The 15,479-nt window shown below is 50.6% G+C and overlaps 1 protein-coding gene across 4 annotated transcripts; it reads left to right on the plus strand.

Moving 5' to 3' along the window:
• Nucleotides 1-773: 773 nt before the first annotated feature.
• On the plus strand, nt 774-15,351 carry LOC144700043 (vacuolar protein-sorting-associated protein 37 homolog 1-like). 4 transcript variants are annotated; one of them, XM_078571421.1, is made up of 10 exons: nt 774-934; nt 1,274-1,334; nt 1,584-1,631; nt 1,702-1,722; nt 13,141-13,362; nt 14,335-14,422; nt 14,572-14,611; nt 14,694-14,740; nt 14,822-14,942; nt 15,026-15,351. In XM_078571421.1, the coding sequence occupies exons 3-10, from the start codon at nt 1,600-1,602 to the stop codon at nt 15,193-15,195; spliced, it is 741 nt and encodes a 246-aa protein (XP_078427547.1). In that variant the 5' UTR covers nt 774-934; nt 1,274-1,334; nt 1,584-1,599; the 3' UTR covers nt 15,196-15,351. The 4 variants fall into 4 exon arrangements, with proteins under 4 accessions (XP_078427547.1, XP_078427549.1, XP_078427546.1 ...); XM_078571423.1 differs by lacking the exon at nt 1,702-1,722; XM_078571420.1 differs by lacking the exon at nt 1,274-1,334.
• Nucleotides 15,352-15,479: the final 128 nt, after the last annotated feature.

The raw sequence follows: 15,479 nt of genomic DNA on the forward strand, positions 1-15,479 counted from the left end.
GCCTTGAAGGTATATTACTGCTATGATTGGTATTTACAAGAGAGATTATGATCATATGTGATGTGTATTAATAATCCCTGAATTGTGATTTTAATATTCACTACAAAGGCACGTCAATCAGGTCAAGTGGGAGATTGTTGGATGTTGACCTTGTTAACTAGCCTAATGTAAGCGCATTGTCATCTTTCCATGGGATACAATAACACATTAGGGTTTAGTATGCTAAGGGGTGTTATGGTTAGTCCCTATAAAAGGCATATATATTAGGGCTACTAGCATCTTTTTCTCAAGCTGTTTACCTAGTCTTCTAGGTCCCTAAACCATAGAGGGGGCCACAGGCTTGCTGGAGCCAGTCCATAGCTTCTAGAGACGATCCAAGGAGCTTAAGTTGACATATTCCGATGCATGACACTTACAGATATTCTCCATGTCTCATCAAGATTGTCAAACGATCTGATGGGTAGCGATCATGGGTCAGGTCAATCCCCCATTCGAACAGGTTAGAAAACATGCGGGTCAGATTCACAATTTTCTCCTTGTTTTTAGCCAAAAATTCGTTAATTTTTCATATTTTTCTTGTTTTTTTCCATCGTTTACAACGCCGTGAACAATCAAAGGCCCACTAAGGCCCATTAAGGTCACGCCCCGCCAAGGCACATCATATATGTGGGCCGTATTCCGAAATAACCGGCCCAAAGGCCTTATGGTGGGCCCTGCACTAGGTTAGACATTTAATATAAATTGGTATTGTTTCTTGTTGAAGGGTTCATCGATATTTTACGAGAAACCGTCGGTTGACCAAAATTAAGGAAAAGGAAACTCTGAAGCAGCTTCGTCCGCTGGGTTAACCGCGGAAGAAGTTGTCGTTGATTTTCTTCAGCGATCCGGTGTTTGTTTCTCGCAGTCATATACGATCACTGATCATTCCCAACTGGTGAGCTTGAATCTTTCTCCTCAATATATTGTAATTAGTATCGTTCATTTTGAAGGTGTTTTGGTCTCCTTGCGTTGTTTTTTCCCTGGTTTTCATTGTCGCGACTGACGGTTATCGTTCTTTATATATTTTTTTGTTTAAGCATGGTAATATTTCGGTGATGCGGTTATAGGAATTAGCGCTTGGGCAATTAGCCCTTTACATGATGTTTTATTAGATTTCTGTAAGGTTCCTATGTTCGAATGTACAATGCAACAGTTGTGATGTGATATTGCTCGTATAAGATGACAAATTTTGTTGATTTAAATTTTATTTTTTGAAATTCGAGTCGTTTTGCAGCGAATTGTCAGGTTAGGAAAAAGTAAAGGCGACGAGTATTGTGGAGAGCTTCCTTACAGAGGTAGAGAAATGAGAAAAAACTGCGTGGTCTGGTGCGGTGTAAAAAGGAATTTGAACGATGGAGCTGTTGTTTTGGGGTTTCAAGTCTTTCAGGGTTGGAAAATGAAAATCTTTGGCTTAATTGATTAAAAAATGGAAGTCACTGGGGATTATCACTTGTTTTGTCCATTTTAGAGACAATACCAAGCGTGATTTCGTTAGAAGTTTACGTTCCTAATTTACGGGAGAATATTTATGTTTCTGTTTCCAGGGCACAAGGAGGCAGAATGAACTGGAGGTTTCCTGGGAGTTTTTTGGGGTAACTTCCGAATTTATAAGCTCGAATTCAAAGCCGTTCTACAAAAGTCTCACGAGTCGCATTTTTTTAGATTCTGCGTAGCGCTGCCTCAGTAAGACTGATTTTATTTAGTAATTGGCAATTTTGAGCAAAACCTTCAGGTTCCTGCTGTCCTTTGACGCTATCCTATGGAATGTAGTCAATAAAATAAGCTCTTTGTCATCATTCAATGTTTCTAATAAAAGTTTATATCATCCAGTGTAACTCGAGATTCTCATCTGGAAAAATATCTTTAACCACGATATGCCTATGAACGATTCAAGGCCAGGGGAAATATTTCTCGCAAGTTTAACTTTTCATTGTTTCTTTTCCACACTTTTATATTCCTAATCATCTTGTAAGATTTAATCTGCTTCTATTCTGGTTTTGGTCCTTTCTTATAGTGCTTCGTAATACTTCATAGGAAAGACCACCAATGTTTGCAAACATAGGTCTACATTTCCTTGGACATATGAGCATAAAACACTCTCTTCGCATATGATGCTAGTAAACTCCTCTTTTCATAGATTATATCCCTTGCGAGGCTGTATTGGCTTTTCAACTCTCTACACCGAAATCACACGTATATATACTGACTTTTGAACTGATTAATGAGGACTCGAATGTATATGTTAGTGAGATAGTCAGCCTTATGGGCTAATGGGCCCTATTCTATAAGCCCATTAGCCCTCTTATCATTCTCTCTCTCCTAGGGTATATGTATACCCAGCCATGTACTCTATTGAGTTATGTCATTATCTTCTTCCTTCCTCTCTTGACATGGTATCAGAGCTCCAGAGCTCTTCCATCTAGGGTTTGACATCACCCTCTCGCTGTCTAGCGAATCCGGAGCGTGACCGACGGATCAGCCACAGCGCGAGCTGTAGCCAGCCCGCGGAGCTTCCGGAGAACCAGCCGCAGCCGCAGCCGAGTGCCAGCCACAGCTGCGCGCCAGCCGCAGCCGCGCACAGCCGCAGCCAGCGGCCTCAGCAGCCGCCGAAGCAGCAGCAGAAGCCGCAGCAGCCGCCGCCGCCGAAGCAGCAGCAGAAGCCGCAGCAGCCGCCGAAGCAGCAGCCGCCGCCGCCGCAGCCGCAGCTTGCAGCCGCAGCCGCAGCACGGGCCGCAACCTCAGTCACAACAGCCGTCTCCGTAGAGACCACGACTCTGATGTCGGAGGAACTTTACTCCACGGGCCAGACGCGTCAACCGGCCGTCCCAGATGATGGCTTCACCGATGCAGACTTTCAACGAGAACTGTAAACCCTAGAGGGTCTGGGGGAGAAGAGAGGTTGAAGGAGAATAAAATGTAATGACATAATGAATGAGAGTTACAAGAGGGGTATATATACCCTTAAGAGATAGAATAGAGAATAGGGCTAATGGGCTTATAGAACAGGGCCCATTAGCCCATAGAGGACATGTCTCACTAACAGCCCCCCGCAAGCGAAGTGTGGATATCGTCCATACCGAGCTTGGATACTGCACGCTGCAAGAGAGGCCTGGATAGGCCCTTGGTAAGCACATCAGCAGCTTGATCAGAGGAAGCAACAAAATCATGGTCAAAGATGCCCTCGTCAACCCGCTCCTTGAAGAAGTAGCGGTCACGTTCCATGTGCTTGATCTTTCCCTGCTGGCCCGGATTCTTGGCCAGTGCAATTGCCGACTTGTTGTCACAGAAGAAGTGAATCGGGCCGGCATACTCAACCCGTAGGTCATGGAGTATCCCATAGATCCACTGAGCCTCCGAGGCCCCATCAGCAAGCGCTCGGTACTCGGCTTCGGCACTAGAGCGGGACACTTTGTCCTGCTTGCTGCTTTTCCAACTAACCAGGCTGCCGAAGACGAAGGTGCAGTACCCGGTCGTGGAGCGATAATCAACAAGGGACCCCCCGAAGTCTGCATCGGTGTAGACCTTCACCGTTCGGTCCGAGCTGCAAGGAAAGAGTACACCCTTCCCTGGACAGCCCTTGAGATACGCAAGTACCCGAGTGACCGCCTGGCGATGAATGGCGTGTGGATCATGCATGAACTGGCTCAGGAGGTTGACGGCAAAGCTGATGTCGGGCCGAGTGTGCGTCAAGTAGATCAATTTTCCCACAATCTGCTGGTACTCATAGTGATCCACTGGAGGCGAGTCCTCCCCCTTCCCCAATTTTACGTTAGGGTCGAGGGGAGTGCTGGCTGGCGCGCACTCCGTCATGCCGGTCAAAGTCAACAAGTCCATGCAGTACTTCTGCTGGGAGACGAAGATACCCGAGGAGTAAGCAACTTCAAGGCCAAGGAAGTACCGAAGTTGGCCCAAGGCCTTGATCTCGAACTCCTTAGCCAAAGCGGCAGCAAGACGTGTAGTTTCGACCATATCAGACCCCGTCAGCAGCATATCATCCACATAGACAGCAAGAATGGAGACACCACCGGACGAATGCCGGAAAAACATGGTGGCATCCCCATTACTCTGGGTGTATCCCTCAGCCTTCATGACAGAGGCGAAGCGACCGAACCACATCCGTGGGGACTGTTTCAGTTCATAGATAGACTTACGCAGTCGACAGACGGTGCCCGGCGGGCCGAGAGGATAGCCCGGAGGCTGCTGCATGTAGACCTCCTCAGTCAGATCCCCGTGCAGGAAGGCGTTCTTCACATCGAACTGTCGAATTACCCACTGGAAGTGAGCCGCCAATGCCAAGAGAAGACGGATAGTCTCCATCTTCGCCACCGGAGAAAAGGTCTCGAAGTAGTCGACGCCATAAGCTTGGGTGAACCCCCGAGCCACAAGTCGAGATTTGTGACGCTCGAGTGTCCCATCTGCATGGTGCTTCTTAGCGTGGACCCACTTGCACCCCACCGCCTTCTTTCCAGGAGGAAGAGGGACGATATCCCAGGTACAATTCTTGAGCAAGGACTGCATCTCCTCGTCCATCGCCGCTTTCCAATGAGGAGAAGCGATAGCATCGGTGATGCGGCGAGGGATGGGATCCGATTCGATGCGGGAAAGAAACAGCCGGTAGGGGGTACTCAGCTGTGCGAGAGATACATAATGAGACATGGGATAAAGGGAAGTGCGGGTGCACTTGCGGACCCCTTTGCGAAGGGCGATGGGCCAGCCAAGATGATCATCGTTGCCATCGGAGGAAGGAGGTCCATCGCCGGAAGAAGAGGGAGCGGAAGCCTGAGTAGGAGGAAAATCAGGAGAACAGTCATGAAAAGAATCCTCGTCGGGAGTCGGCAATGACTCGCCGAGAGGAGAGGAAGTGTCAACCATCGGAGAGGAAGAGGCCTCAGGAGGAGACCAAGAGGGAGCGACATCGAAGTCGGGAATAGGAGGTGCTGGAAGAACCTCAAGAGATGACGAAGAGGGGACTGGAAGGTCAAAGGAAGATAGATCATGAGACGATGACACGGTCGGAGCAGTGGGCTCCGCGGACGGAACCGGTTCCAAGTGAGGAACCGAAGGATCCTCATCCAACGGAAGGCGGGGTGAGGAAGAATAATCTCCAAAGTAGGGCTCGTACTCGGGAAAGGTAACATTCGCCGAAACGAAGAACCGCCTGGAAGGCGGATGATAGCACCGGTACCCTTTTTGGAGAGTCGAGTACCCCACAAACACACACCGTAGAGCTTTAGCATCCAGCTTCGTCAAGGTCGGTGAAGTATCGTGGACGTACGCCGTGCATCCGAATACCCGTGGAAGAAGGCCGGTCTTCAATGGAACCCCCGGGAACGCCGCACCGAGACAGTCAAGAGGTGTAGCAAAGTCGAGGGATTGGGATGGGAGGCGATTGATGAGATGGGTGCTCGTCAAAATCGCCTCACCCCAATATGTCCACGGAACCGTATAATTCTCCAAGAGTGTCCGAGCAGTCGAGGTCACATAGCCGATCCGCCTTTCTGCCATACCGTTCTGCTCCGGTATAGCAACACATGAGGACTCATGCAAGATCCCTCTTTCCGCAAAGAACGCATCGAGGTCGGCATTGAAGAAGTCACGGGCATTGTCCGACCGGAAGCGCTGAATGCCACGGCCAAACTGGCACAAAAATGTCGGACAGACCCTGACACATCGGACTTGGCCCGAAGTAGATACGTCCACGTGCACCGGGTGGCCTCGTCAACAAAAATCAGAAAGTACCGATGACCCTGCAGGCTCGGTTTGGGGGCTGGTCCCCAGACATCGCTGTGAATGCGGAGGAGTGGCGTCGAGGTATGAGACTGAGATGAGGGAAAAGATGACCGGCGGTGTTTGGCCAACTGACAAGCCTCACACACAGTAGTCTTCGGGTCCAAACCCACAAACAAAGTCGGAAACAAACGCTTTAAAATAGCAAATGACGGATGCCCGAGGCGCTGATGCGTCAGATGTAGTCGACCCCTCCGCTGCTCATCGGCCGGCCGAAGACTGGGCTGCACCCGGAAGCACTGCGAGGTCCCCCCATCGTCCAGCAGCAGCAACCCGTGCTCGCGTCTAATTGGTGTAGTTCTCCCCACCTTGTTAGACAGAGACATTCCGTCAGGTGTCAGGTGAAAAGAACAAGACACAGAATCAACAAGACGCTGAGGGGACATCAAAATGGCTCGCAGCAACGGAACATGCAGAACCCCTTGAACCACTCCCTGACCATCGATGTAGACTGCCCCAATACCCGCCACGGGAAGACGTCCACCACCCGCAGTAAGAACAGTGCGGCCCCCACCATGTCGCTCGTACGAGACAAACCGGTGGTTGAAGGGGGTCATATGTTCCGTTGCCCCCGAGTCAATTACCCAAGTCGTCTCCGCAACCAGGGGAGCCGTAAAGGCGGTATGACCACAGTACCACTCCGTAGTGGGTAGGGTAGAGCACGCACCAAAGAAAGACGAGGAGGGCACCGAGGTGGATGTCTGAAGAGCAGAGAGCGGGGCCGTGAGCCGAGCAAGCTCGGCCTGCACACGGTCAAACTGTTCTGGCGTAACATGCTGAGAAGCGCCGAAGTAGACTGAGCAAGCAAAGCCGACTCTTTCTTCTTCTTCTTCTTCTGTTCAGCGAAGTACTTCTTCCGACAGCGGGATTCCACTTGACCAATCTTGCTGCAGTAGGAACAGACCGGGGCAGCGCCTTCCTGGGTCGATGCAGGGATGGAGGAGGGCCGAGAGAGGAGGGCCGTCGAGTCCCGTGGATCCTCGGAAGCTTGACGGCCAAACTTCAGGATATGACTCTCCTCTTCTTGAAGCTCTTTCACCAGCTCGGAAATGGTGGGCAGACCCTCCGTGCGGTACATGGCAGCGCGTCGGATGTGCTCATATTCTCGATTCAGCCCCCTGATGAAGCCCAGCAAGCGAAGACGTAGCGTATGTTGATACATTAGGCTGGAGGTGTCCGGAGGGAGGTAGTGATCAACCTCATCCCAGATGCGTTTGTGGGCCAGGGCATACTCCATAATGGACATGGATCCCTGGCGGAGGGAATATGCCTGGTCCACTAAGTCAAGGAGACGCCAATTGTCCCCATCTTTGCCGCAAAAGAGGTTTGCTTGATCCCAAAAACCCTTGACCGTGGCCTGGTGAGGAAATGTGTCCGCAAACTCCGGAGTAAGGGTGTGAAGGCGAAGCCAATTTAAGATAAAGTGCTCCTCCGCATCCCAGGCAGCATAGTGAGGGTGGGAGGTCGAAAGAGCTGGAGCCGTGCAATGCTTGAAGAGTTGTCGAGCTCTTAGCGTAGACTCGACGGCGGCTCCATTTCAGAACATTGGGCGGAAAGACGCCCCGCGTCGGGTGGATGCGGTAGGGGATTAACCACTTTATGGGAAAGCGGTTTTTCGAGGAAGTCGGCGTCAGAGAATTCGTCGGCCGTGATGGTGGCAGCAGACTTGTCATCAGCCATGGCTTGGACAGACGGCTTCGACACACAGCAGACGGCTCACTGGGCAGTCGACGACACCAGATCTTCACCAGATCTTCAGCAGAGCCGTGCAATGCTCGGGATGTCGCGGTTCCACCTAGACGAAATCGGAGAAGCCGCGCCACGAAATCTAGACGAAATCGCAGAAGCAGAGTGTTAGTCTGTGCGCTGCGGGCGGCGCGGACGGCGGCCAGCGGGCTGCTAGCTGGGCAAACGGCGGCCTGCGGGCGTAATGCACAGCAGATGGGTGCACAGCAGAGGTCGGACGGCTGGCCGCGCGGACTGCTGGCTGCGGGCGGACGGTTGCGCGGACGGCTGCCTGCGGGCGGACGGCGTCGCGAACGGCTGGCCGTGCGAACTGCTGTCTGCGGGCGGACGGCTGGGCGGACGGCTGCCTGTGGGCGGACGTCCGCGCGGAAGCTGCGGCGCGCGGACTGCTGTCTGCGGGCGGACGGCAAGGGGGCGCGGCCAACAGCAGCTGCGCGCGGCGACAAGGGGCGGCGCGCGCGGCTTCCTGACGGCGGCGCGCGCGGCTAGGGCTGCACACGCGGCTAGGGCTGCGCGGACTGCTACCTGCGGGCGGCGGTCTGTGTGCGGCTAGGGCTGCACACAGGCTGGATGGCGAACACGACTAGAGTCGTGTACCCGGAGGATGATGTCAAGTCCTCTACTAGGATCAAGAGCTTGAGCTCTGATACCATGTAAACCCTAGAGGGTCTGGGGGAGAAGAGAAGTTGAAGGAGAATAGAATGTAATGACATAATGAATGAGAGTTACAAGAGGGGTATATATACCCTTAAGAGATAGAATAGAGAATAGGGCTAATGGGCTTATAGAACAGGGCCCATTAGCCCATAGAGGACATGTCTCACTAACAAGAACCCTTGTCACACAAGGTTACTCATTCTCTGCCGGCGGTTCCCGACACGACGTGTCTCCAGGGCCCGAATTTGTTACAGTGGCGTCACTTTGTCGAGACTACTCTCAAGGCGCGCTAACTGTTCAAGCATTGCACACAAGCCCCGCTTCCATCGACTCATCCACACTATGTGGCGTGGGAAGCCGAGGAACACTTCGTCCTTGGATGGCTCTACACGACCTCCCTGGCACCCTCGTTCCGTGAAAGGTTCCCTCGCTACGCCACCGTGAAGGGTTTTTGGGACCAGGCCAACAAATTCTGCGGCCGCGAAGGGGACAACTGGCGCCTCTTTATGCTCGTTGCTAAAGCCAGCAACTTTCGCCAAGGCGCACTGTCCATCTCGGACTATGCGCTGGAACACAAGAAGCTGTGGGACGAGGTGGACTACTACTTGCCGACGGATGATCCGTCGTGCAAGTCATTCCAGAACACTCTTCGCCTACGCCTCTTTGGGTTTCTTTATGGCCTAAACAAGGAGTATGACGACACTCGGCGCCGTGCCCTCCATCGCAAGGAAGGCCTTCCTTCCATTGATGACTTGGTGAAGGAACTCCAGGAAGAGGAGAGTCATTTTCATGTCATTGTCACTCTCTCCTCGGAGGCAGCTCGTGACTCGACTGCCCTCCTCGCCCGGCCTCCCTCGCCCGCTCTTGCTCCCTCCGCGGAGGCGGCCCCCTCCGGGCTGATTTGCTCCTACTGCAGCAAGCCTGGACATCTCCGCAAGTGGTGCAAGAAGCGTCAGTACGACAACCGGAAAAAGAAGGAGGCTACCGAAGGGAAAGCTATGGTTGCCTCCTCCTCTACCTCTTCTACCAGCCCGGCGACTCTTGAGCAGCTCCAAGCCGACTTGGCCCGTCTCCGTGACCAAGTAGCTACTATGCAGACTCCGACTCAGTCGACGGCATATTTTGGTGGATTTGGTGCGTTCTCTCTCCCTCAGTCTGAACAGTGGTATTGTGGTACGGCTTCTTACTCGCCTCTCGTATCGGATACGAGCTGGGTTCTTGATTCGGGGGCAACCGAACACATGATCCCGTTCAATGACCGGTTTGTATCCTACGAAAGGCATAGTGGGGAACGTACAGTTATTACAGCCGGTGGTGGACGGTTGCGTGTTGCTGGAATTGGGGCAGTGTTTGTAGACGGCCTCGGAGTGGTCAGCAATGTTCTTCATGTCCCCGCCCTGCGAGCTATACTTATGTCTCCTCAGCGTTTGGTTGACAGTTTGTTCTGTTCTTTTCACCTCCAGCCTGACGGGATGTTTCTATCTGACAAGGTGGGTCGGACTACACCGATTAGGCGGGAGAACGGGTTGCTGTTGTTGGACGATGGGGGGCGCTCTCGGTGCTTCCTGCTTCACCGCCAACTCCGACCGGCGGATGTGCAGCGTATGGGACGTCTCCAGTTGGCTCACCAACGGCTGGGTCACCCGCCATTTTCAGTTTTACAGCGTCTCTTTCCTTCGATGTGTACTGGATTGGACCTTCAGACTATCGTGTGTGATGCCTGTCAACTGGCGAAGCACCGTCGTTCATCTTTCTCTCCGTCCACCTCGCACTCCTCCACTCCATTATTTCCCATCCATAGTGATGTTTGGGGACCCGCCCCGCAGGCTAGCCTAAAGGGCCACCGATACTTTCAGATCTTTGTTGACGAGGCCACCCGCTACACATGGGTCTACTTGTTGACTGCCAAATCTGAGGTTGCTCCGACGGTCCGTCACTTCTGCACCATGGTTCGTACTCAGTTTGGCCGAGGTATTCAGCGCTTCCGCTCCGATAACGCCCGGGACTTCGTCAACTCCGAGCTGGCCACGTACTTTGCTGACCATGGGATTCTCCACGAGTCCTCTTGTGTGGCCACCCCGGAACAGAACGGTATGGCAGAACGTCGGATCGGGTATGTCATGTCGACCGCCCGTACCCTTCTGCTGAACTATTCTGTTCCGTGGGCGTATTGGGGTGAGGCGGTCTTAACGAGTACCCATCTCGTAAACCGTCTCCCCTCTCAGCCCCTTGGGTTTGTCAGCCCATTGGATCGTCTCTCCACGGCGTTCCCCCATCTCTCACTGCGGACTGGACTCCTCCCTCGCATCTTCGGGTGCACGGCGTACGTCCACGATACGGCTCCTACTCGCACGAAGCTCGATGCTCGAGCTCTCCGGTGCGTCTTCGTCGGGTACGCTTCTCTCCAGAAAGGTTACCGTTGCTACCACCCTCCGTCTCGGAGATTTTTCATCTCGTCAAACGTCACCTTTGCCGAGCATGAGTCTTACTTCGGTGATTCTACCTCGCCATGCCTTCCGCTGGTTGAGGCGTCTTCGACTCCTTCCTTGGAACCCTTTCCGTTTGTGGGATCCATTCCTCCACCGTCGCCGTCCCCAGCCACCTTCTCTCCCTTGTCTCCTACCGTCTCACCTCCCGGTGCACCGTATCCTCCCCCTAGTGCACCTCCTAACCCCGGGCAGTCCACCTCTCACCCCGGGGAGCTACCTCCTACTCTTGGTGCACCGTATCTTTCTCCTAGTGCACCATCTTCCCCCGGGGAGCTTCCCCCTACCCCCGGGGAGCTATCTTCTTCTCCCTCTTTTGCTTCCGCTCCTCCGTCGGACGATGCGTCACCCTCGTCTACTGATGATGATGCTCAGTTGGGATGGCCTATCGCCCTTCGGAAAGGGGTTCGTCAGTGCGCTCGCACACCTCTCTACCCCTTATCTCACTATCTCTCTTTTGATCGGCTAAGCCCTTCCTACCGGTCCTTTCTTTCTCACATCGAGTCGCATCCCCTCCCTCGTCGCCTATCCGATGCTCTTGCTTCTCCTCATTGGAAAGCGGCGATGGATGAGGAGATGCAGTCCTTGCTCAAGAACCACACTTGGGAAGTCGTCCCACTTCCTCCTGGCAAGAGGGCGGTGGATTGCAAGTGGATTCATGCCAAGAAGCATCATGCTGATGGTACTCTCGAGCGCCTCAAGTCTCGACTTGTGGCTCGGGGGTTTACTCAGTCGTATGGCGTGGACTACTTCGAGACCTTCTCTCCTGTGGCGAAGATGGAAACAGTCCGTCTCCTCTTGGCGCTTGCGGCTCATTCCGACTGGCCGATACGACAGTTCGATGTGAAGAATGCTTTTCTCCACGGTGACTTGACGGAGGAGGTGTACATGCAGCCACCTCCCGGGTATACCCTTGGCCCCCCGGGCACCGTTTGCCGGCTGCGGAAGTCTCTCTATGGACTGAAACAGTCACCGCGGATGTGGTTCGGTCGGTTCTCTTCGGTCATGAAGACCGAGGGCTACACTCAGAGCAATGGGGATGCCTCCCTATTCTTCCGTCACAGTTCCGCGGGTGTCTCCATCTTGGCCGTGTACGTCGACGACATCCTCATCACGGGGTCCGATTCTGCAGAGGCCGGCCGCCTCAGCTCTGCGTTGGCCAAGGAGTTCGAAATCAAGGCCCTCGGGCCTCTTCGCTACTTCCTCGGCCTTGAGGTGGCCTACTCCCCCCGGGGGATCTTTGTGTCGCAGCAGAAGTATGCCGTCGACTTACTGGCCTTGACAGGCATGACCGAGTGTGCGCCGGTGAGTACTCCCATTGATCCTAACGTGAAGTTGGGTAAGGCGGAGGACTCGGCCCCGGTGAACGCCTATCAGTACCAGCAGATGGTGGGGAAACTCCTCTACTTGACGCACACTCGGCCAGATATCAGCTTCGCCGTCAACCTCCTCAGTCAGTTCATGCACTCTCCGCGGGAGATCCATCGTCAGGCGGCCAACCGGGTACTTGCGTACCTAAAGGGCTGCCCCGGGAAGGGCTTGTTCTTTCCTCGGAGTATGGAGCGGACCGTGAAGGTGTACACGGATGCGGACTTTGCCGGCTCAGTTGTGGACTGTCGTTCCACCACGGGGTACTGCACTTTTGTCTTCGGCAGTCTTGTCAGTTGGAAGAGCGGCAAGCAGGACAAAGTGTCCCGCTCCAGTGCTGAAGCCGAATACCGGGCACTTGCCGATGGGGCCTCTGAAGGCCAGTGGATATACGGAATTCTCCATGACCTTCGTGTGGAGTATTCCGGACCGATCCACTTCTACTGCGACAACAAGTCGGCAATCGCTTTGGCAAAGAACCCTGGCCAACAGGGACGGATCAAGCATGTGGAACTCCACCGCTACTTCTTCAAGGAGCGCGTGGACGAGGGCATCTTTGACTTGGAATTTGTTCCATCCGCTGATCAAGCTGCTGATGTCCTTACCAAAGGACTATCTCGACCTCTCCTGCAACGTGCAGTGTCCAAGCTCGGCATGGATGACATCCATACTTCGCTTGCGGGGGGGTGTTAGTGAGATAGTCAGCCTTATGGGCTAATGGGCCCTATTCTATAAGCCCATTAGCCCTCTTATCATTCTCTCTCTCCTAGGGTATATGTATACCCAGCCATGTACTCTATTGAGTTATGTCATTATCTTCTTCCTTCCTCTCTTGACAGTATATTATTTCATTATATACTTGTTACATCTATAAATCAATATGTTGAAAGAAATAAATTTCTAATTTCAGATTTCAGAGTTAGTCTTAATTCATTCCGGTATCCAATTGGTTGATACTTTTAATTAAAAGAGGTGGACTAATTCGAACCCAATGCGTTCGACCTTTAACCCTGGCGTATTTTTTTAATCAATTATTGAGTGTTTTGTCTTTTCACAGATCTGGTCCTGTACAGAATCAGGCGTCAGATGTTACTACACAGTCTTGGTATCCCCCTGGTGTAACGGATTCATCTTCCAGTTCTTCTCGTCCGTCAACCCCAGGTAATTCACCTGGTACAGCTACACATCAAAGAGCATCAGAGCATTTCCAATCTCAGTCTTCTGGGCATCCATCACCTTCTGAGGCTGCGAGAATTATAGAAAAATTGAAAGACAAGAGGTAGGATGCAACATACACTTTCTTGTGATGTTTTGGTTTTCTACACGATTTATTTCATCGTTTGTTTCAAATTTTTTAGTCATATTTTTTCTAATATCCATATTTCTTTAAGTATAAGCATGGTCAGCTTTTTAGTTATCATGGAGCTGTAGAAACCTAGATGCCTATCGTACTTCTGATTTATCCCGAATCAGTTCCCAAACATATTTTTTTTCTATCCTGTGCCGCAGACTAGATCGGGTTACTAGTTTTCCAGGCATGCACGCTGTGTGCCATTCTCCAGAAGTTTTTCCAGACAACAAACTGTCTGTAATTTTTGCTCAGATTCTTTTTCTCCCAAATACCATTGAGTGGACAATACCTAGATAAATAATGTCAAACACTGCCAGAGCAATGCTCTTCCCAGAGTGCAAACAGACTGGTTTAAATACCAGTTACATTGAAACGAGACTGGTTTAAATACCAGTTACATTGGTGGGTCACTTCACGCATGACACAATTGGGGTAACAAGGAATAAGAGGAATAGAAGAAAGAATACAGGAATCCAGACATGCGTTCAAATTACAGAATTCCTCTTTATTGTCTTATTCTACGCCTTATATTATGGACCAATTTCTCTTCCTCCTTCCAGTTTCAAACTAAAATTAGTCATAAAATTTCCACTTTTAATTTATTTTGTCCTCTTTTTAACATCTCTCAGAAATGATGATTGATAAAGTTCCCTCTGTTAAAATTAACTGGCTGTTTCTTCCCTCCCTGAATTAACTCGTCGGAAATGACTCATTGAAATTGTCATTTTTTTTGAGATGTGATTCGAAGGTCACCTGGCAAAGTGATTTGAGGTCACCCGCAGTGAAATTGTCATATTGATTGGAATTTTAAATTTGGTGTCCACGGATGTTTAAAAACAAAAAAAAAAAAGAAATGTTGTCCGTGACATTCCTCATTTTCTGTCTTCTTTCTGTACTCAGTGTGGACGATCTAAGGAAACTTTTAACCGACAAAGACGCATACGACTCTTTTTTTGCTTCTCTTGATCAAGTGAGGGATCAAAACAACGTAAGTATTCCCCGGGATATAATTTGTATACTTGTCATTCCACATCTTTTCAAAAAAATTATTTTGAACATACCAATTCTCCCTCAGACGTCATTTATTTTAGTTAACCTGCTCCAATTTGTCTTACAAATGAACTTCAATATCGTCAGCTGCGTGAAGAGCTACTAAAGGAGACCTTGCAGTGTGCGAGTAAGATACTCTGTTTTCCTGAATTTACTATTTTCCTTGATCTAAAATATGAAAGAACTGATCTCAAGCTACATTATTACAGGAGAAAATCTAGATAAAGAACCTAGAATCTTGGAGCTAAGGAATCAGGTTAGATCAGTGATCTCCATTGCACCCGACCCAAAAATCTAAATACCTATAATATATTTTTTCCTCTCGTCTATCTTACAGTGCCAGATTATTCGAACAACTGAATTAGCAGCGGCTCAGGAGAGACTTGCTGAACTAGAGAAGCAGAAGGAGGAAATATTAAAATCCTTTTCTCCTCATCTACTTCTTCAAAAACTGCAGGGTATGCCCCACTTTGCTCTAGTACCAGCAACGGTGGATGAACAGGATTATCCTGAAGATTTCTTACGCTCTATTCATATGCAGATGCAATTGACAAGATTGATGAGGAATCCGAGATACTCCACCAACAGCTTCTTGAGAATGAGATTGACCTCTCATCGTTTGTACAGAGATACAAAAAACTACGAATGATTCATCACAGAAGATCTCTGATACATCTTGCTGCAAAGACCAACATATTGGGATCAGCGTAAGTCAGAATTATTTCTCTAAAGTGTGTGGTCGTGTTCTAGTATAAATTGATGATCTGGAAGATGATGTCTTATAACTGCTTTGTAAATTTGTTGAAAACAAGAGACTTGAGCCAAGTGTTTTGACTGGCCTATTAAGTATTCCAGCTTTGGAAAGTACCCAGGTAGAATGATGTTGCTAACTCACTGACGTGTTAACAAAAAAATTATTTTGAAGAAAGAAAAACATTTTTTTGTACTTTTTACAATCTCTGTATTACATTGTGGATCATTTTTTAAAAAATGCT

Source organism: Wolffia australiana, chromosome 2 (genome assembly GCF_029677425.1).
Source record: "Wolffia australiana isolate 7733 chromosome 2, ASM2967742v1".
Lineage (NCBI taxonomy): Eukaryota > Viridiplantae > Streptophyta > Magnoliopsida > Alismatales > Araceae > Wolffia > Wolffia australiana.

Bases quoted from the DNA above. Each gene is read 5' to 3' on its own strand.
- LOC144700043 (XM_078571421.1), top strand. From the start codon at position 1,600: ATGAACTGGAGGTTTCCTGGGAGTTTTTTGGG. The intron at 1,723-13,140 runs GTAAGACTGATT...GTCTTTTCACAG, and splicing joins TTCTGCGTAGCGCTGCCTCA to ATCTGGTCCTGTACAGAATC. The intron at 14,741-14,821 runs GTTAGATCAGTG...TCTATCTTACAG, and splicing joins TCTTGGAGCTAAGGAATCAG to TGCCAGATTATTCGAACAAC.